Source organism: Trichoderma harzianum (assembly GCF_003025095.1).
Source record: "Trichoderma harzianum CBS 226.95 unplaced genomic scaffold M431scaffold_2, whole genome shotgun sequence".
NCBI lineage: Eukaryota > Fungi > Ascomycota > Sordariomycetes > Hypocreales > Hypocreaceae > Trichoderma > Trichoderma harzianum.
The window spans coordinates 868,390-888,014 of NW_020209250.1; the positions used below are offsets into that span (position 1 = coordinate 868,390).

Here is a 19,625-nt window from a genome sequence, read left to right on the forward strand (position 1 = left end):
TTCAGGCACCGGCATCCGCCTGTTGGTGGGGCCGGGCCTCTATCACGGCCTCGACACCCAAAAATAAAAATAAAACAAACTGAACCAACCCACTCGATGGAAATTCATGCTCACGAGCTCAATGTCGAGGGTTTCACAACTTCCAAAGGGTTCGACAAAGGGGCAGGTGATCTTGTCAAGTGAGCTGTAATGCTTCGTCAACGCACCGTCCATGGCTTCTGGCCTCGGCCCCTCTATGCTCGCCGCTCATCGGCACCGGCTCTAAGAGCTGCGTTTGCCTTGCCTTTCACCACTGCTGCTCATCTCCAGGCTGCCGCAAAGGCAAAGCGAACGAGGACGACTGTCAAGCTTTCTGACTTGCCCCAGGGGAAAATTGCTGCGAGTCCCCTCGCACTTGAGGAGCAAAATGGGCCGGCCTACCCAACCGTCATACTCCAAGCGCGCCGTCATATGGACAAGTTTGAGAAGTGTGTTCTCCTCACAAGAGTGGGAGGCTTCTATGAGCTCTATTTCGAGCATGCCGAGGAGTATGCAACGCATTTCGGCATAAAGCTGGCGTTTAAGAAGACAACTGCTGGACCTGTGCCTATGGTAAGGTCCTACCCCCCTCTTTTGCTGTGCATAGGTCCTATTATTTTGCATACATAAAAACTTGAGCCATGCTAATCAGCGTATACAGGCTGGATTTCGTTATATGCAACTAGACAAATATCTGAAAATCCTGGTTCAAGACTTGAATCGCCACGTCGCCATAGCCGAAGAATTTCCCAATGATGCCTCTGAGAAAATCAAGTCGGGTGGCCTCATGCATAATCGTCGGGTTACCCGAATCATCACTCCAGGAACTCTCATCGACGAGAATTTTATTGATCCTTACGCCAATAATTACATCATGGCAATTCACGTTCCTCAAAATGATCTTGATAAAAGTATGCAGCCAGACACTTCCTCGTCTCACCAAGCTTCAGATGTCATGGGCGTAGATTCTACACCTATAGGTCTAGCATGGCTTGACCTTTCCACCGGCCAGTTTTTCACCCAGTCCGCAACCTTGTCGTCTCTTCCGTCCATCTTGTCCCGAATAGCCCCACGAGAAGTTGTTCTTGAGCAATCATTCGAATCCAGAAAAGATCACGATGTTTTTTCAATATTGACAGATGATCGGCATCTCGTCACATTTTCATCTGATGGGGGTCTAGTGAAGCTTGATGACTGGGCACCATATCTGGAATCAGAAATCTCTCAAAATTTACAAACATCCTTTACAGATGATGAAATCATCGCGGGTGGCTTGGCGCTGAACTATGTAAGGAATCGGTTACAGGAGACGAGTATGAAGCTTCAGCCACCTCTGCGCTATGGGAACATGCAGACGATGACAATCGACAAGAACAGCTTGAGGGCACTGGAAATCAAACAAACCATCCGCGATGGTTTCTTCCGTGGCAGTCTTCTTCATGCGATACGCCGCACGGTTACAAAGAGCGGCGCTAGGTTGCTCAATGAATGGCTTGGCTCTCCGTCCACATCTCTAGAGGTTATCAAAGCTCGACAAGACCTTGTCGCTCGTTTCATGGAGTTAGGCGATCTTAGGGATTCTTTGGTCGTCATGTTACGGCTAAGCGATGATTGCCAAAGACTTGTTCAAAGATTTGCCTTGGGAAGAGGTGAGGCCGATGACTTACTTGGAATAGCCAACACGATTCGCGCAGCTGAAGAAATCACTACTTTATTGAAAGAAGCATCGGGAAGAGAGAGTACTTCTCCTTCAACAGACTGTATTGATACGCTAGCGTCTCGAATTGAGCTTGAAGAGCCGCTTAAACTCGCCCATAGGATTCAAGAGTCAATAGACGAGGAGGGCATTGCCCAGCAACAGGCAGCAGAAGATTCCGAGGCAGAAGAAGCCATGTCTCAAGCCCAAAACATTGCTTCTGCCGAAGGCTTCTCGGAGGATGTTGCTGTTTTGACCAAAGGAAAGAGAAAAAAGCGAAGCACCATCAAAGAGGAGCAATACGGAGAAGATAATCGGCCGTGGATTATGAAGCCAACTGCGAGCAAAGAGCTTCAGAGTCTTCACGACGATCTCGCATCGCTTCTAAAGGACAAGACTACTCTCGGAGAAGAATTTTGCGAACGGTTTAAAGCACCAAGCTTGACCCTTAAATGGGCACCGACCGTCGGCCATATTGCCCATATTAAGGGGAAAGACGCCAAAAATCTTGCCGAGATAAAGATGGTCTCTTCAAACCGTAGCACGAGATCGTTCCAGCTTGATGAATGGACATCCCTTGGCCAGCGTTTAGAAAAGGTAACGTCTCGAATTCGCCACGAGGAGCAGCGTGTGTTTCAAGCTCTACGCGAACAAGTTGTTAAGAACTTTATTAAGCTGCGACACATTGCAGCCGTGCTGGACGAAATCGACATTGCAACGTCGTTTGCGAAAATAGCCCTTGATCAGAATCTTGTCCGTCCCACCTTGACGGATTCAAGAACTCACACAATCATGGGTGGCCGGCATCCTACGGTGGAAGGGGGTCTGTTGGAGCAGGGCCGCCGATTTACTCGCAACGACTGTATAGTCGGGCCGTCCCCAAACGGGCTCATTTGGTTCATCACTGGACCGAACATGGCCGGCAAGAGCACGTTTCTTCGCCAAAACGCCTTGATTACAATAATGGCTCAGATTGGATGCTATGTCCCTGCCTCGCTGGCCGAAATTGGCATTGTTGATGCAATCTTCAGTCGCGTGGGTTCCGCTGACAGCCTATACCACGACCAGAGCACCTTTATGGTTGAGATGCTTGAGACGGCTCAGATTCTAAGACAAGCCACACCACGGTCTTTTGTCATAATGGATGAAATAGGTCGAGGAACCACACCAGAGGACGGCACGGCAATCGCATTTGCCTGCCTGCACCACCTCGTGACTGTCAACCAATGCAGGACTCTTTTTGCGACACATTTCCATGATGTAGCCGACATGGCAGCTGCTGAGGGATTCTGTCACCCAAAATATGGCCCCGTCCGGACCTACTGCACTGATGTCAAAGAGAATGAAGATGGAAGCTTCGTCTACGTGCACAAACTACGGCCAGGGATCAATCGCCAGAGCCATGCTCTTAAAGTGGCACATCTGGCGGGAATACCGCAGCGCGCAATTGACATTGCCCGGAGTGTGTTGGATGCTAGAGAGGCAAAGGAGAACAAGTCTCGTGGCATTGCATAAATCATGGGCAAATCACATTTACGATAACAAGTTCGTGTGAGAGTCCTATAAAATCTTTTGCTAATTAGCCTTGGTTCGCCTTGAAAGCATTGCGATAGAATATTGGTAAAACGTAAGGATTAGAGTCATAAGGTGTTGTTGAATATTTGTTTTCATCAGGAGATTTCAGGGTTAAAAAGCTCATGAATAAATTTATAATCATCCAAAGCCAGAAGGAGTGTGCTCACTCAAGAAAAAAAGAAAAGAGACTAACCTTTTGTTAATGAGTGGTTTCCAGCCATGACCATCACGATTCGACATATGCACAAGTTGGCCCAGTTCATTCATTTGTTCAATAGTTGACTTGCAACTTTCATTGATTTTTCGTGTCTCATGTAATCATTGCTTTGGTCCTAATTTGACCAACCAATGACCTATGCACCATATTCAGATCCATATACCGTGAAACAAGCCGAACAAGCCCTGAAAGCCGACCCAGTACCGTTATTGATTGTTTAGTCGCTATTAAGCATGTTAGTTCTGATTTCAAAAGGAATTTCAAGGGAGTCACATACAAGAGACCGCCGAAGCCCTCCTCATCTTCCTCCTCGGACTCGTCCTTCTTCTCCTCAGCAGCGGGAGCGGCCTCAGCAGCGGCACCACCGGCGGCGGCAGCGGGAGCAGCGGCAGCGTAGGCATCGGGGTTGGCGATGCGGTCCTTGAGCTGCTCAATCTCGGGCCAGGTGATCTCGGTCTCAACAGCAACAGCCAGGACCTTCTTGTAAGAGTTGACAAGAGAGTGCATGACGGAAGGCAGGGTGGGGAAGTTGATGGCCAGGGAGATGGTGGCAACGGTGGTAATGGCAGTGCTCAGGGCCTTGAGGAGCTGCTCCTCGCCGATGTCGAGGATGGAAGGAGGGAAGGTCTGGCCCTGGTCGTAGACCTGAGCGATACCCATACCGTAGGTGAAGGGAGAGATGTTGAGCAAGTTGAGCAGCGAGGCCTCGGAGGGGCCGACCTTGTTGCCAGCATCAATGAGCTTCAGATCGGTGGTAATTTCAATGGTACCACGAGCGATCTTGGTGGGGACACCGAGAGCCTGGAAGAAAGAGGTCTTGCCAGGCTCCATACCGGTGTTTCCAGCAGGAACCCACACATCGACGGGAGCGACGGCACCAGCACGAGCGGGAGCAGCGACACGGTTTTCGAGAAGCTGGTCACGGACCTCCTTGAGGTCGCCGTTGGTGAAGACGAAACCGACGTTGCCCTTGACGAAAGGCAGGATGCGCTCGTACTCGGGAGTATCGAGGACAAAGGTCCTGAGAGCTCGGCGAACCTGTAAAGCAAAATCCATCCGTTAGTCTTACTTTCTTGAAATTCTAGTTGTTCCAGAAATTGCGCAATTGACATACCATGGTGTTCTTGCCCATCAGGACAACTCCCTTACCACGAAGGGAGTGTCGGATCTCGTGCATCTGCTGCGAGGAGACATTGTCAATCTCGACGATGAAGATGGACTTGTACTCCTGGAGCAAGCCCTTGAGCTTGTCGAAGTAGCCGGCCTTGTTTGCTGTTTTGCCCCCCATATCTTCTTTTTTATGAAGGCAGGTTATTTAAGGGCAAAAGGGTATCTTGGTATATGGGAATTTGGTTGACGTGATGTCTATCGGGAGAAAAGAAGAGACGAGCCAAATTTCCGGATTTTGCAGCCAGTGAGAAAATGTGTGTCGAATGGCTAGGGCATGGCTTTGCTAGCCTGATTTGGGTAAGCGGTGAGAGCTGGATTTCTTTGTCAGCGGTTTGGGTGGGGCCAGTACGTACCGTTTTGCATGTGGCAGGCAGCTGAAGCAAAGGTACAAGCAGGAAGTATCTTTTTTTTCAGAGCTTGTCGAAAAAAAGTTGATGATACGCCAGAGGATCTCAATACGTGATTCCTTCAAGCTTCAATTGGATGTCACTCATTCAACTTTCACATTCAAAGCACTCATAGAAAATGAAGATTCCTTATAACAAAGTACATGTCCACGGGCAAATCCTCTTTGCTGCTCGTGGAGGCGCAATCCATACCTTCAATCTCACAGACGGCAGCTACGTCTCATCATGGAAGTATCCTGACGCAGACAAAGTCGCACAATCTATCAAAGCCATAAACGAGGCCAAGGCCGAAGCTGCACTCACGATAGAGGCGGACACCCCAGCAACTGAAAGCGATGGTCCGCCAGCCAAACGGCAAAAGCTGGAGGGTGATAATGAGAGCACTTCAGTAAATGCAGAAGAAGCTTCTGCTCCTACGACAGCTCAGGATGAAAAGCCCCAGGCCGGCCATTTCGACGGCAGAGGGAAGAAGGGCAAAGGAAAGGCTGCAAAGGATTTTGATAACGGCAAAACTCGTTTCGCTCGTGTGCCTGACCGGCCCGTGATCACTCATCTGACAAGTACTGCCGATGGGAGCCATGTGGTGGCCATAACAGGACATGACAAGATCATTTGGGTGTTTGAGCATGATGGAAATGGACATCTGAAGCAACTCAGCCAAAGGTATGGATATCTCTCATCACGATTACCCTTCAAAGTGACCCATATTAAGACATATCATATAGGACTATGCCCAAGCGACCAAGCGCAGTTGCCATTGGACCAGACTCTCAAATCATCAGCGCCGACAAGTTCGGAGACGTCTACGCTATACCTCTCATTATCCCAGCTGATGGATCAAAATCTCTGGCATCACAATCATCTTTACCCCTACCCTCCAAAAAGTCCTTCAAACCCACTGCCACCACACTCACCGTCCACTCCAAAGGCAACCGTCTCGCTCTCCTCAACCAAATCAAACAAGCTGAACTCGCCAACGAATCCAAGGACGGCAGCGCAGGCGGCCCCGGTTTCGAACTCAACTTGCTGCTGGGACACGTCTCCATGCTGACTGCCCTTGTTCTCGGCGAGCAGCAGGGACGCAGGTACATCATCACAGCGGACAGAGATGAGCATATTCGGTTGTCACGCTACATCCCCCAAGCACACGTCATTGAGAAATTTTGCTTTGGCCACAAGGAGTTCATCAGTGACATGGTTATCCCTGCGGCGAAACCAGAGATCCTCGTCTCCGGAGGCGGTGATGAAGATATTTTCGTTTGGGACTGGCTCGCTGGCAAGCAGCTCTTCAAGACAAGCATCCTGTCTCTCGCACAGGAGATTGCTCCCGAAACTGCAACGATTGCCGTTTCGGGTCTTTACACTCTGCTTTACCCCTCCGAAGAGGGCCCCATGACATACATATTGGCCATCTGCGAAGAGTAAGTTTTCCACTTCATCAACAGTCCAATCACAGCAACTCATGCACTAACAACAATTCACAGCATCAAAGCAATTTTCTCATGGAAGCTCAACGAAAACAACGAGCTCCACTGCCCAGGCATCATCCAACTCCCCGGCAAGCCCCTGTCCCTCACAATCTCCCCAAGCGACGATGCCCCTCCCACCGTCATCGCCGCCATCGAACCCGATGCGGAAACCAAGGCCCAAAGCCTCCACGCATTCCGTTTGACCATGACCAACGGCAGACTAGCCATGGATGTCGAATCCTGCTTCAAGGACAAGGAAGTGGAGGCAAACGAGCCCGAAATCAGCGAAGAGGACGTCCGAGGGCTTTTGTACACGGTCGAGAGTCTGCGAAAGGTGGTCACTGGCGGACTGGACGAAGAAGGGGGCTCGGAAACACCGCAAGGCAATGTTGATAGTGATGTGGCTGTAGATACAGGTGATGGCGAGGAGTAATCTCGTCTTATTAATAGTACTCGATTCCGCTGCAATTGCAGGATTCTATGGAAGATGTAGATAAAGATGCCTAGGTTATTTCTTCATACGAGAGTTCACTATGTACCTGTCACTAGGATACTGCATGGGGGAAAAAGAAAAGCATGCTTGATATCGTCGTATTCATAGTCTAAGTCTGCAACAACTTAAAAAGCTCGTCAAATCGTCTATGCCCCCTAAACGCCCTCCAACCTAGTCATGCAGTCCAAAAAGCACCAAGTCCATAATAATGGTCGGCAAAATGGACATGCCCGTGATCGTCCCTCTGCGCATCCCTCGCCTTCCCAAGTGCAGATGGTATCAATGAGAATGCGAGAAAAAAACCCATGTGCTGCGGTAGAGAATGAAATGACGTCAAGTAGTCAATTTCCCAATGAAACCAAACAGTATCCTCCGCCTGCTTCACACGCTTGCTGCCTCTGGAAAGAGGGGCGTCCAATGCCTCATGGCGTCAGCGTGCATCCATGGTCCGCTCTCCTTTTCTATTTTTAGCCCCAAGTTATATATAGGTATATATCGGCTCTGCTTTACTGCGACGCGCACTGGACGCGCTCGCCGCCAGGGTGGCCATCCTCGTCCTCGTCCTCTCCCATGGAGTTAGGGTCTCCGAAGACCTTGGTCTGAGCCTTGGTATCCAAGTCTTCCAAATCAGCAGGCTCCGTCATGGCCTCAGCAGGGGCAGCAGGCTGTGATGTAGGGGGTGGCAGGATCTTGCGGAGAGTCTCGAAAGCCTCGGCATCGTCGGTCCAGTTCTTTTCGGGGAACTTGACATCGAAGCGGATGTAGAGGTTACCATAGTCGTGGTGTCTGTATGAGGGCATACCCTGACCGCGGACCATCTTGACAGAGTCTAGAAAATGTGTTAGTTTTACCGTTAGATTGAATAGAACGCGGAGTAAGAGAGATACATACCAGGTGCAATAGCCTCTCCGGGCAGGATGTCAATGCTGAGCCATCGGTCATCTAGGTGCTCGACGTAGATGGTACCACCAGCAAGGGCAGTGACCAGCTCAATTTCGCATCGGTAGAGAAGATCGTCCTCCTTGCGAGTGAAGCGTGCGTGGGGCTTCTGCTCAATCTCGAAAACAACGTCACCGGCCTGGACGCCGGGAGCCTGGTCACCTTCGCCGCGGAACTCGACCTTGGTGCCGCTTCTGACACCCCTGTCGACGTGGACGTGGAGGACCTTTCGGTCAACTGTGGTCTTCTTGCCGTTGCACTGCTTGCAGCGGTCCTTATCCTTGATGATTTCTCCTTCACCATTGCAGTCGGGGCAAACGGTCTGGAAGCGCTGGATCATGGGACCCATCTGGCGCATCATGGTCTTCATACCGGCTCCGTTACAGCCTGTACACTTGCGGACGGCACCATCCTTTCCTCCGAGACCGTCGCACTTGGGGCAGATGATGGATCGCTGCAGGGCCAGCTTGGAAATCTTGCCTCGGTAGATGTCCTCGAGGGAGACCTTGTGGGTGTGGTGAATGGTGCGAGCCTTGGGAGGACCACGGTTCTGCATACCACCGAACATGCCTCCCATGCCGCCGAAGCCGCCACCGCCAAAGAACTGAGCAAACAGATCCTCAGCAGCCATGCCACCCGCGCCACCTGCACCGCCCTCTAGACCAGCCTCACCATATTGATCGTAGATCTGTCGCTTCTGAGGATCGGAAAGGATCTCATAGGCGTGCGAGATCTCCTTGAACTTTTCTTCCGCAGCGGGGTTGTGTGCATTCTTGTCTGAAGAAAGTGCATGTTAGAAATCATGTTGTTTGTAGTTGACAGTTATCAAGGTAATAGCGTACCAGGGTGGTGCTTCAAGGCACCAATCTTGTAAGCCTTCTTCAACTCCTGCTCCGTAGCTGTGGGAGCGACCTAGTATAAACCGTGTTAGTCTCTCCGTCCAGATCCAAGCCGTGGGGGCGTATTAGGTCCAATACATACACCAAGGGTGTCATAAAGTCCTGTCTCCTTCACCATGATGTCGGATTATAGAATATCAAAGAAATTGATTTTTGTTTGCGCCAAAAAGAAAAGAAACCGACGGCAAGCGTTCGACGATAAAAAAGAGGCTCTGTGGAAGAGTGATTAGTCAGAGCTAATAGAAGAGTCCGCAGCAACCGAGCGCCCGTGGAAACTTCTAGGCAGCGAAGAGAAAAGAAGAAGAAAAATAGCAAACTTGTGCTATCGTGCCCAGTTTGGAGAAACGAGGTTGAAGGGATTACGTTGCGAAACGCTGGTGGTGACGGTGGAAGAAGGTGGAAGCGTGGCCAGCGATTGCGCCGAGGGGCAAATGCTGATAAAAAAACGGCCCTGTGGTTTTTATCGTACCTGAGAAAATAGCCCAGCAGAAAAAAAAGATAGCGTGCCTGGAAAGCCGCTGAGGGAACGGTGGGGCGTTGGAGAAATTTGCGGGATGAAGAGGTTGAAGTTTGATTCTTTTTCTTGCTCGAGGAGGAGGAGGATTCGAGAGAAGCCGAGTTAAGCGGCGATAGAAGCAGCAAAGGTGAAGTTGTGCCGGTCTGGTGGTTTATTTGAAAGAAACGAAGAGAAGAATGTTCCGGTCAAGGGAAGCGGCCTTTGGTCAGTAGCCAAGGGCAGATCAAGCGCCGCCTTGGAGGATTAAAAGGGCGGTTGCAGGGGTCCCAAGGCTGGTGCGCCTCATGGAATTGTATCGAAGAAAGTCGATGGTGTGGCGGTGCCCGATAACGCAAAAAGCTGGCAACCTTTGTGCTGCCATGCGGGCTAGCAGCGGGTACCGCCGAGTATTTGTTTGTCACTGTACAGAGGCGAGACAAGAGGCCGAGCTTCGCATTGGTTCGGAGTCCGGAGTAGGGAGGACAATATGGTAGCACGATTGTGATTGTGATTGCTTTGTTTATTAGTACCTAGTATTTCCTTTGTTACTCGTCACTCAGATTCCTGCTCCTTGGATCTCACATCTTTCCCATTCGATTCGATGCCCTTTCAGAACTGTGGCCGCGTACCGCTCTAGTACTAGGACGGTAAGTCAGGCACTTGTCGCAGCCAAAAGCGGTGCTAGCAGAAGGCACATGGCAGCAGACTTGGAACCCAATCGAAAATGAGGCTGTATCGCTACGTGGCCGGTACTTGAGCCCAGCTGCCTCGTACTGGTTCTTGCATTAAACTTTCCGATGCTGCTCTTTCTCCATCTTCACGCACTCCGCACTTGTACCTGTACCACCTCCGCTCCTCACCAAACAACCTTGGTAAAGTCAATCTCGGCCATCAGCCGTCGGGCTTCTTCAAGATTTTTCTTTCTTGTCTGCTGGTATCCGTATCCGTCCCGTCTTTCCACCAACAGAATCCCTGTCCTGTCAAACAAACGGTAGGGTAGCAGTACACGTACTTGTACATGCTTCGTACAGCAAAAAGGTGAAGAACAGCTGGCCGACCAGGTGCCAGGATGGATCCCGCTGCACCTCCACGAAAACGTCGGCCGTCGATTTTGCCTGATCAAATCATCGATCTCGCTCAGCGGACCCCGTTGTTGGCCGCGTGGAAACGGACTAGCCTCAATGCACGCCCGCGAGCTTCTTCCAACAAAAGGGATGGATGGAAAGCAACGGGCTGGCTGACACCGCCACACGTCCAGCCGGGATGTGGTCGAGGCAGCTGGCAGACTACCGTAGATGCACAGACTGACAAAGCCGTGCTGTACTGATGGGCTCCCCTGGTTTTGAAAAGGCATCCATCCACATCAATCCTTTGTGTGACCCGGCTAGGCCATTATACAGTAATTTGCCCATGCATTCTGTGGAACCCGGGTACTAACAATATAGGATACAATAAAGTCCATAGCCTCGTATTACTCCATACACGGTACTCTGCTAATTGTAATCATTGTCTAAGCCAAAGTCCGTCCACCAGGAGCCGAAGCAAAAGGTACATGTAGGGATTTGCTTTTGCCCATCACACCAGTTGGATATCTAGTATCTCGTGTCCCAAAGGTAATAAGCAGCCAGGCGCTAGAATAAGGTTGAGGCACCTAGTAGAGATTTGGCATCAGATAACAAGTCCGCGGTGTGTGTAATATGAGGCTGCATAAAATTCAATGGTATTCTTGCAAAAAAAGAAAGACGCATACCTGGGTAGTATCTAAGGCTCTCTAATAAATAAAGTCATACTGTACAACTCTGCACCGGTAAACAAAAAGGTGGCAAAGAGGATGTGGAGGTATCATGCGAAAGGGCGCCCAAGCCAAGAAAGAATGAATGCCATGTCCCGAATACAAAATGCAGCCATACCACACAAAAAACGTCAAACTCGTTAATGCCGTTTGCGTGCCATATGCCCGCCGTCTATCGTCTGCTCTCATTTTCTGTCCGTCCGCTCAACCGTCTTAGAACGCATCTTCAAAGGGGCAATCCACGCTGTCATGACCATCTCGCTCGCATATAGCGCACCACTTCTCGAGGTCCAGGACACCGCTCTCCTTGCCAGCCACGGGCCCTGATTCCATAGGGTTGGGGGTGATCCTGACTGCCGGAACTGATGCGGGCTCCTCCTTGGGAATACCGGGGGTTAAAACAGCTGGGTGGTGAATCTCGTCACCCGTGGGTGTAAGAGGCTTGAGGTCCTCTTGGGCATTTTCTCTTCGCGCCTTCTCTTCAGCTTCCTCATCATCTTCGTCCTCCTCTTTAATGGGGTTGGCATTAGGCTTGGAATTCTTGGCGCTATCGGTGCCAAACATGTTTGTGCATGTCAGGATGTCATGGCCACCAGTCTCGCAAATCTCGCACCAAAGAGTGCTACTCTCGGTGGCGGTCGAATAGGTGTCGCTCTCGTGCATCGTATCGAGGGTGCTTATCCGCTTGTGAGACAGCTCCGGCGATCGTGCTTCGTGGGATCGAGTAGACAGGATGGTGTCCCGTGAGTCTCTTACAGATGATCGCCGAATGGGAACAGAATCACGGTTCGACTCGCGGTTCGACTCACGGTTCGGTTTGACACTGCTTGAGCGCAAGAATTCAATCTCGTGCTGCAGCTCCTCCTCTCGGTGGCTCTTCTCCTTCAATACCTGCTGAAGCTCAGCAACTTGTCTCTCCAGGTTGTCTCGAGCAATCTTATTTTCGATGGCATCCTTTTCGCCGATTAATGAACCGGGGCGCGGCCTGGGAGTATGGCCCTCGGCGCCAGGGATTGAATCCCGGCTAAGGGAATGGATAATGGCCTTGAGTCCTCGAATTTCATCTTCCTTCTGCTCCAAGCTCTTAGCTAGTGCAGCACTATCGCCGCTCAAGGCCGCTGCATTATGAGGGATAACGCGTTCCTTTTCTCGTCGAAGCTCCGAACGGGTCCTCTCCACCTCTCCTCGCAAGAACTCGGCCTCTCCACGGGCCTCAGCCTCGCCACGACGAGCATCCTCTAGACCCTCTTCGAGCTCCTGCACTAGCTCCTCGAGTTGCTTTAGTTGGGTCGCTACGGAGTCCACATCCAAGTTTCTCGATTCGAGCTCGCGAATATCCGCTATGAGTTCCTCTATCCGCTTCTCATACACCCGCTCAGTCTCTGTGCTGGCCATTTCGAGTGTGTCAATAGTACTCCGGAAATCCGCTCGATGGGCATCGAATTCTATGGTGAGCATGGCGATTTTGTCATTCTTTTCCCGCAGCATGTGTCGAAGCTGAGATGCATCTTTATCGTCTATGCTGCTCCGTCTCAAGCCCATTCCATCTGGGTTCTCTATCAGAGTTTGAAGTTCTGTGAGACTACTCTCCATTTCGGCCAATGTTGCGGCTTGCTCCTTCAGCTGTCGGTCTCGGTCTTCTAACTGGGTGCGTAGCCGCTCAATTTCCTCATCGTTGATAGAGGTCGCCCGGGACGGTGGACGCAAGGAGAGCGACCCCAGGCTTGTGTTGATCTTTGCTGGAGGTGTAGGCATTGCTATAGGTGCCGGTTCTTCGTCAAAAAGAGGTTCAGGGCCAAGAGACGAAGTGCTACGGGGGCCCCCAAAGCTGGGCCGCCGCTCCATGCCTGGGCCTTTCTTGTTGGGATCGCTCAAGTGCCCGGCAGTCCCGCGCACACTTTGCGAAAATTTACCCGTCGGACTGCCAAATCTTGAGGGAGCTCTGACTGCTGGTGCCCCAATGGACGGGCGTGGACCTGGCGACATGGCCATTTTCCGTTGTGGTGACTCAGTCTGCAGTGAAGGCCGTGGCTTCTTGCCTTGCGGGCTCTGAGCTCGAGACGGGCCTGCCGAGGCGCCCAATTTTGAAAGGCCTGATGTCGGAGGCGTCAAGCTGACCGAGTTGTTCATGCTCAGCTTCAGACCGCTCGAACCGGGCGTAGGCGTCATAGGGGATGGGCCGGAAGACCTTCGGAGGGCCTTGGCAACCGGGACGAAGATGCCAGCACCAGCGGCGTTGGTGGTGAAATAGGAGACGCTGCAAATCCAGACAGACAGAACATGTTAGCGATCGACTCTTGATGTAATGCGGTGGCGATGCGCCAGACAGCGCTGTGGTGCGGCTGGTTCTCTCCTTACCCATCAACGTCGCCGTTATTCTTGCCCCTTGCGGCGAATTCTGAATCCAGCTCGACGCCGACAAATGTGCCCTTCTTGCCCTGGACGGTGCCGACAAAACGGACAGTGCCGACCATGCCTCCAGGCACATTGACAGAGTCGCCGACGGACAGCTCCATGGCGGGTGGCGTCTCGGGTTCCTCGTGAATGGTGTTTTCGGGCGCTTGGTTCAGAACTGAGTCGATGGCGTAGCTCTCGCTGACATCGGGGATGCTGGCCAGGGAGCTCGGAGTCAGGGCCGCGACTGACGTCTTGCGCAGTAGCTTGGACTGCGAATAGGCGGAGGCCAAGTCCGGTGTCGAGGCTGTCTTGGAGTTGGAGAGAGAAGGTCGTCTCAGGCGCGAGAACGATTTAACGGGGGAGGAGATTGAAATCGACATTATTCGATATTCGGTGCGGTTAAGACCAGACAGAACCCCACTGGCTTTGCGGTAGTGGCGCCCCGTTCCGGTCGGGAGCTGCTGGGCCAGGAACAAAAGTCAAAAAAAGGGGACACTGACACCCCGGTCGCCAATACAGCTCCCTTCTTATTGAAAGAAAATCCGATCGTATTCGATCAACTGCTTGTCACTGGTATTCTGGGCGGCTTTCGCTGAGCTGGGCGACAAGGGGACGGAAACGAGATGAGCAAGGTAGGATGCTTAGGTTAGGAGGTACCCGACCTCTTTAATTAAACAGAACCTGGGATGCGCCAATCAATACCCAGATGGATGACAATAAACATGTAGCGGGAAAAAGAAGGCACGGCAGAAGCAGATTTTGGAAGCGCCAGACTTTGTGAAGAATATCGCAAGAGAAAGAAATAAAACAAAGCGAAAATAGACGAGCAGAGATAAAAAAAAAAAAAGATGTGACAGGAGGTGGTCGCAACAGGGCAGCGGGCATTGTTTGTTTATTCTCGCAATGAGCTGGAGGCCACCACGTTATTGGCTGTCAACACCCAAGACGTCTTGACGTCCAATCTCCTGCCGCCATCTCGTAGCCAATGACACTAAGAACCGGCAACATCATCAAGGTAATAGGGCATGGGACTAACAGTCATAAAACCTAGGCTACTTAGACTCGCCCCTTGTCCTGTCAGAGTTGATCACATAAATCAATCACCGCGTCAGCAGGTCAAGCGCGAGACCTCGAGAAAAATGCGCACTGTAGAATTCCATCCAAGCAGGTGATATGTTCTATTGTGTGTTATTTTACTTGAATGAAAAGAAACTTAAAAAAGAAAAAAGAAATAAATAGCGTAACATACATGTACCTTATTCTGTAAGAGAAGTATAAGTAGATCGGTCCAGCAGATGTAAATAGAGAGATCTACAGGTACCTAGATAGGGGTAGTTCTAGAAGATATGGATAATTCTAGTGGATGTAGGCAGATCTATCAGAAACGTGTATGGATATCAGGTAGTCAATGTGAACCTTGTTGCATATCTCCAGCATCATGTGAACATGAATGGAGCACGCTGTCAGCTGAATTCTTATTCAACCTACCCACCCCTCTATTTATACAGGACATGCTACTGGTAAAGACCATAAATTAGGGCATGTGATAGCGTTATGAATCATCCGGCCACCGAACAAAGAATGCCCTTCCAGAAGTTTCCTTGTTCTGCTTGCGTAAAGAAGAATGCGCAATGAACGAGTGCAAGCTGGTGTCCCTTTGCTACTGCATTCGCGTCAGATGGGTTGATATCTCTCCAAGACGAGGGGCGACGGACCTCATAGTTATTATATATACATCTCTCATCACCAATATCATCCCGCTGTGCATAGCTCTCGTCTGCAGAGTACCAGTAAGTATCATCTCGCGTGTTTGAATATGTGCTCCCTGACTACACGCATCACAACGTCATGCTGGAGGAGATGCGTCTCGCTCAATAATGTCTTCCCGGCCCAGGGGTCGTGTTCCGTCATTGAGAACCATTGCCTCGCGATGTTGGCGCCGAAGCCTTTGTTCTTCTGCCGAATGCTCCCTAGTCCGCCGGCTTTGTTGCTCTCCCGAATGTTCTCCCGCTGCAATCTCCTCTTCCACTTCCATGAGCAGATCGGGAAGCTCTCTCATTCTACGTCGAGAGCTTTCTTTATCAATCAGCCCTGCTTTTTCCAAAGCCCGTAAACCACGCCGCGAATGCTTGATGCGGTTCACAATGTCGGTTATCCGGTTATTTCGAAACTCCATGTAGTCTTTAAAGTTGTGGCGTCTTTCCTCAGCAGTATTCCCCCAAGCTTGCTTCGCAAGCCACTTCTCAACAAACTTGGCCTTGACGAGCATAGTGGCCCCGTATTTGTTAATCAGCTCTGTGATAAACATGAGGCAGAATCTTTCGCCCATATCGCGGAGAAAGTATTCGTCCCAGTGAATATCAGTGACGTCTGGGAGATCGGCGCTCTCCATGCACAACTCCATGCATCGCACCAAGGCGGAATAGGCTCTCTCGTCATGCAGTCTCGCCAGCCCTTCATTGCCTGTCTGGCTGGTGAGCACAGCAAGCGTCCTCAGGGAGTCCATTCGCTCTTCATAATCTGGTCGAGTGATCCCGAACCATATATATGTTATTACTTCAGGGTCATTAGCAGCTCTGTCGCAAAGAATCTTGACGGCAATTTCTTTGATTGAGAAGTTTGGATGGTCCAGAAGCTTTTCCAATGTGTCTGACTGAAGCGAGTCCTCGGTGTCCTGCGTGATGTACTGCGTCTTGGGCTCCGACGGAGGAATCTCATTGTCGTCTCGGATCAACGTGAGAGCTGTGATGATCGTACTAACCACACCAAACGTAGCCAGCCCGATACTAACTAAAATTACTCGCTCATCGCGTGCAAATAATAAGAACCGGCTTGTCCAGCCCATGTCGTCCCACGAGTGCCTCTTTTCCGGCGGGATCACATGGGGAAAGTCGATAAATACATAAGATACGGTTGCTGGTGATGTTGTTATAGGTGGAAAGCTTCTTGACGCAGCTCAGTTTAAGTCACGTCCCACTAAGCAAGGCACGTACCCACCTTCTTGTTTGTCCCCACCAACGACATTTACGCTAGGCACTGCTATCGATAAGCCGCCGTCAAAAAATTTAGCAAGTTCAATTCGCTGTAGCAAGCCATGTTTCTGTGAGCAGGCAACTTTTCGTGATCAAAGATTTGGTCGTGGAAACAAGCAATCATCGACCATGGCCGGCTCCCAGCTCAAGCGCCTAAAGGCGTCGCTGAGAGAACAAGGAATCACAGGTCCTCAAAAGTCCAAGAAGCAGCGGCGGAAGCAGGCTCAGGATGATCCGTCTCGGAATGACAAGCGTCTGCAGAGAGGCGTTGTTCTCGAGGGCATTCGAGAGCAATTCAACCCGTTTGACCTCAAACATGCTGCGCGTGGGCCTAAGTTTGAGGTGACCACCAATCGGCCAAAGCCTGGAAATGCTGCCATCAAGGGACGACCTGGTCTGGCCAAAGCTGCCGCCGAGGAAAAGGTATGAAAGCGCCTCTCCCTCTTACCCGCCAACTATTTCTCTGACACTCTATACAATAGCGCAAGCAAACCCTCCTCGTGGATATGCAGCGTCGTAACAAAGTCGGTGGTATTCTGGATCGACGATTCGGCGAGAACGACCCAACGATGGCCCCTGAAGAAAAAATGCTGGAACGATTTGCTAGAGAAAAGCTGAAATCGCACAAAAAGAATTCTCTTTTCGATCTGGAGGATGACGAACCAATGGATGGTTTGACACATATGGGGCGAACCTTGGCTTTTGACGACCAGGAAGATCCGGTGGACGACTTTAACGAAGACGATCTCGAGGAGGATGGCGAAGATAGCGATGGGTCAAGCCGCGAGAAGCGACTTAAGCGCCTGCGCGCCATAATCGCAGCAGGTGAAGAGGAGGCCGAAGAGGGCGAACCCGAGCGCAAAAAGACAAAGAAAGAGGTCATGGAAGAAGTCATTGCAAAGTCAAAGCTTCACAGATACGAGCGACAAGCGGCCAAAGATGACGACGAAGACCTTCGGACGCAGCTCGACAAAGAGCTTCCCAACATTAAACAACTTCTCTCATTTGGTATCAATGGCGCGAGGCGTCAAGACAATGCTGCGCCGTTGTCTGCTATTGCGGGCGTCGAACGAGACGCCTTTGACAAGAATTTCGATATTGAAGTCAAACGACTGGCTCAAGATAAGAGGGCAGCACCGTCCAATCGCACCAAAACAGACGAGGAGAAGGCAGAAGAAGAGTCTGCCAAACTCAAGAAGCTTGAAGAAAAACGCCAGAAGCGAATGATGGGCGAAGAGGTATCAGACAGCGACGAAGACGAAGCGGATAAGAAACGCGACCAAGTTTCTGGTGATATGGAAGAGGAGGAAGATGATGACGATGAGTTCAGCCTCGGACAGGGTATCAAGGCTAGACCGACAGCGACGGAGCTGGGCTTCGATGATGAGGATGATTTCATCATTGAAGACGACTTGGTGGCTAGTGGATCTGACCTGGACCTTGCAGACAGTGACAACGAGTTTGACAATGAAGGCGAAGAAGATGACGACAGCTCCGCAAGCCAAGCCGAGGATAATGAAGATGACGATGACGAATTCACAAAGGGTCTATTGAACGAATCAGAAACTAAAAACCCCATATTCCAAGCAAACTTCTCTTCCAACGACAAGAACGATGAGAACGGATTACCATTCACCTTCCCTTGCCCTCAGTCATGTTCCGAGTTTGTGTCCATCACCAAAGACTACGACCATGCAAATTTGCCAAAAATCGTCCAGCGCATTCGAGCGCTGCACCATCCCAAACTTGACAGCAAGAACAAGGAAAGACTAGCGAATTTCGCTGTGGCCTTGGTGGATTTTGTGGCCCTTCCTTGGAATGCAGAGACATCACCATCCTTCTCCGTCTTGGAAAGCCTTGTGCGTCACATTCACTCTCTCTCCAAGATGTTTCCCATCGAAATTGCCAGGCAGTTCCGGCATCATCTTGGAGAGATCAGCCAGAATCGGCCCATTGCGCTGCAGCCGTCAGACCTGACGCTTCTTACAGCGATTGGGACCATCTTCCCAACGTCTGATCACTTCCATCAGGTTGTGACCCCTGCAATGCTCACAATTGGCCGGTACATTGGCCAAAAGGTGCCTCGAGAGATGTCGGATTATGCCATTGGTACATACTTGTCCATTCTGTCCCTGCAGTATCAACAATTGGCCAAGCGCTATGTTCCCGAGGTGATTAACTTCTCCCTCAACACACTCTGCTCCCTTTCACCAACAGCCCCCTCACATCTCTTGGGCAACTTCCCGATCCATGAACCACCGGCTGGAAGCCGCATTCAAAAAGCCAAGGCTGTTGGGCTAAGGCGTCTTAACTTCTCCGACTGCTTGCCTGAAGCTTCACAGGGGGGCAGCAATGCTCTCAAGATTGCTCTACTCTCCACAACTATTCAATTGCTCGATGCCGCTGCAGACTTGTGGACTGGAAAGTCTGGGTTTTTGGAGACTTTCAGCCAAGCCATTGAAGTTTTGGGTCACATCAACAGCAAGTCATCACGAGAGCACCTCCCGGCGGCTGTAAGTGATAAAGCAGAGAGGCTAGAGGAGAAGTTGAAGCGGATGTCGCGAGTCTCACAGCTAGCACGCCGGCCTCTGGAGCTTCACCACCACAAACCCCTCGCGATCAAGACATATATACCCAAGTTTGAGGAGACGTTTGATCCTGATAAGCACTATGATCCTGATCGCGAGAGGGCCGAGATGGCCAAACTCCAGAAGGAGCACAAGAAGGAACGCAAGGGCGCCATGCGGGAACTGCGGAAGGACGCCAACTTTATGGCAAGAGAGAACCTCCGGGTCAAGAAGGCAAAGGACGAAGCCTACGAGAAGAAGTACAAGAGACTCATTGCCGAGATTCAGAACGAGGAGGGACGAGAAGCAAATGCTTACGAGAGGGAGGCCAAGGCACGCAAGCGAGCGAACCGCAAGTAGATGTAGATGCAGATGTATATACCTTGTGCAAAAGCTGTTTAATGGAAGTATATTCCTACCATGTTATCGCAACATTATGAGTCAATTCATAGACACAT

At 50.9% G+C, this 19,625-nt stretch overlaps 8 protein-coding genes across 8 annotated transcripts; 4 read left to right on the forward strand and 4 right to left on the reverse strand.

The window, feature by feature from the left end:
• Nucleotides 1–189: 189 nt before the first annotated feature.
• M431DRAFT_75245 (hypothetical protein) lies at nucleotides 190–3,229 on the forward strand (the record flags this gene model as incomplete). Its single annotated transcript, XM_024922320.1, has 2 exons — nucleotides 190–591; nucleotides 680–3,229. 2 exons carry the CDS (start codon nucleotides 190–192, stop codon nucleotides 3,227–3,229), a joined length of 2,952 nt encoding a protein of 983 aa, XP_024778441.1.
• Nucleotides 3,230–3,542: 313 nt separating this feature from the next.
• On the reverse strand, nucleotides 3,543–4,821 carry M431DRAFT_106205 (hypothetical protein). The gene is made up of 3 exons (XM_024911605.1): nucleotides 4,621–4,821; nucleotides 3,784–4,544; nucleotides 3,543–3,730 (listed from the first exon to the last, which is right to left on the reverse strand). The coding sequence occupies exons 1-3, from the start codon at nucleotides 4,792–4,794 to the stop codon at nucleotides 3,724–3,726; spliced, it is 942 nt and encodes a 313-aa protein (XP_024778442.1). The 5' UTR covers nucleotides 4,795–4,821; the 3' UTR covers nucleotides 3,543–3,723.
• Nucleotides 4,822–5,201: 380 nt separating this feature from the next.
• Nucleotides 5,202–6,985, forward strand: M431DRAFT_76386 (hypothetical protein; the record flags this gene model as incomplete). The annotated part of the gene is made up of 3 exons (XM_024922457.1): nucleotides 5,202–5,746; nucleotides 5,809–6,504; nucleotides 6,568–6,985. 3 exons carry the CDS (start codon nucleotides 5,202–5,204, stop codon nucleotides 6,983–6,985), a joined length of 1,659 nt encoding a protein of 552 aa, XP_024778443.1.
• Nucleotides 6,986–7,079: 94 nt separating this feature from the next.
• Nucleotides 7,080–7,811, forward strand: M431DRAFT_285625 (hypothetical protein). The gene is made up of 4 exons (XM_024914049.1): nucleotides 7,080–7,158; nucleotides 7,208–7,347; nucleotides 7,434–7,620; nucleotide 7,811. The coding sequence occupies exons 2-3, from the start codon at nucleotides 7,223–7,225 to the stop codon at nucleotides 7,531–7,533; spliced, it is 225 nt and encodes a 74-aa protein (XP_024778444.1). The 5' UTR covers nucleotides 7,080–7,158; nucleotides 7,208–7,222; the 3' UTR covers nucleotides 7,534–7,620; nucleotide 7,811.
• M431DRAFT_503718 (hypothetical protein) lies at nucleotides 7,341–9,455 on the reverse strand. Its single transcript, XM_024918346.1, has 4 exons — nucleotides 8,966–9,455; nucleotides 8,827–8,896; nucleotides 7,937–8,761; nucleotides 7,341–7,874 (listed from the first exon to the last, which is right to left on the reverse strand). The coding sequence occupies exons 1-4, from the start codon at nucleotides 8,999–9,001 to the stop codon at nucleotides 7,552–7,554; spliced, it is 1,254 nt and encodes a 417-aa protein (XP_024778445.1). The 5' UTR covers nucleotides 9,002–9,455; the 3' UTR covers nucleotides 7,341–7,551.
• Nucleotides 9,456–11,384: 1,929 nt separating this feature from the next.
• Nucleotides 11,385–13,948, reverse strand: M431DRAFT_1478 (hypothetical protein; the record flags this gene model as incomplete). The annotated part of the gene is made up of 2 exons (XM_024912758.1): nucleotides 11,385–13,428; nucleotides 13,530–13,948. 2 exons carry the CDS (start codon nucleotides 13,946–13,948, stop codon nucleotides 11,385–11,387), a joined length of 2,463 nt encoding a protein of 820 aa, XP_024778446.1.
• Nucleotides 13,949–15,414: 1,466 nt separating this feature from the next.
• Nucleotides 15,415–16,413, reverse strand: M431DRAFT_75861 (hypothetical protein; the record flags this gene model as incomplete). Its single annotated transcript, XM_024922398.1, has 1 exon — nucleotides 15,415–16,413. One exon carries the CDS (start codon nucleotides 16,411–16,413, stop codon nucleotides 15,415–15,417), a length of 999 nt encoding a protein of 332 aa, XP_024778447.1.
• A 264-nt stretch (nucleotides 16,414–16,677) lies between these two features.
• On the forward strand, nucleotides 16,678–19,609 carry M431DRAFT_527442 (hypothetical protein). Its single transcript, XM_024920711.1, has 2 exons — nucleotides 16,678–17,023; nucleotides 17,083–19,609. Exons 1-2 carry the CDS (start codon nucleotides 16,730–16,732, stop codon nucleotides 19,525–19,527), a joined length of 2,739 nt encoding a protein of 912 aa, XP_024778448.1. The 5' UTR covers nucleotides 16,678–16,729; the 3' UTR covers nucleotides 19,528–19,609.
• The last annotated feature ends 16 nt before the right edge of the window (nucleotides 19,610–19,625 follow it).

Coding starts and splice junctions, on each gene's coding strand:
- M431DRAFT_527442 (XM_024920711.1), top strand. CDS start 16,730: ATGGCCGGCTCCCAGCTCAAGCGCCTAAAGGCGTCGCTGAGAGAACAA. Junction 17,024..17,082: donor AAGCTGCCGCCGAGGAAAAG/GTATGAAAGCGC, acceptor TCTATACAATAG/CGCAAGCAAACCCTCCTCGT.
- M431DRAFT_503718 (XM_024918346.1), bottom strand. CDS start 9,001: ATGGTGAAGGAGACAGGACTTTATGACACCCTTGGT. Junction 8,897..8,965: donor GACTTTATGACACCCTTGGT/GTATGTATTGGA, acceptor GGTTTATACTAG/GTCGCTCCCACAGCTACGGA. Junction 8,762..8,826: donor TGCCTTGAAGCACCACCCTG/GTACGCTATTAC, acceptor CACTTTCTTCAG/ACAAGAATGCACACAACCCC.
- M431DRAFT_106205 (XM_024911605.1), bottom strand. CDS start 4,794: ATGGGGGGCAAAACAGCAAACAAGGCCGGCTACTTCGACAAGCTCAAG. Junction 4,545..4,620: donor TGATGGGCAAGAACACCATG/GTATGTCAATTG, acceptor TTTGCTTTACAG/GTTCGCCGAGCTCTCAGGAC.
- M431DRAFT_285625 (XM_024914049.1), top strand. CDS start 7,223: ATGCAGTCCAAAAAGCACCAAGTCCATAATAATGGTCGGCAAAATGGA. Junction 7,348..7,433: donor ATGAGAATGCGAGAAAAAAA/CCCATGTGCTGC, acceptor CTGCTTCACACG/CTTGCTGCCTCTGGAAAGAG.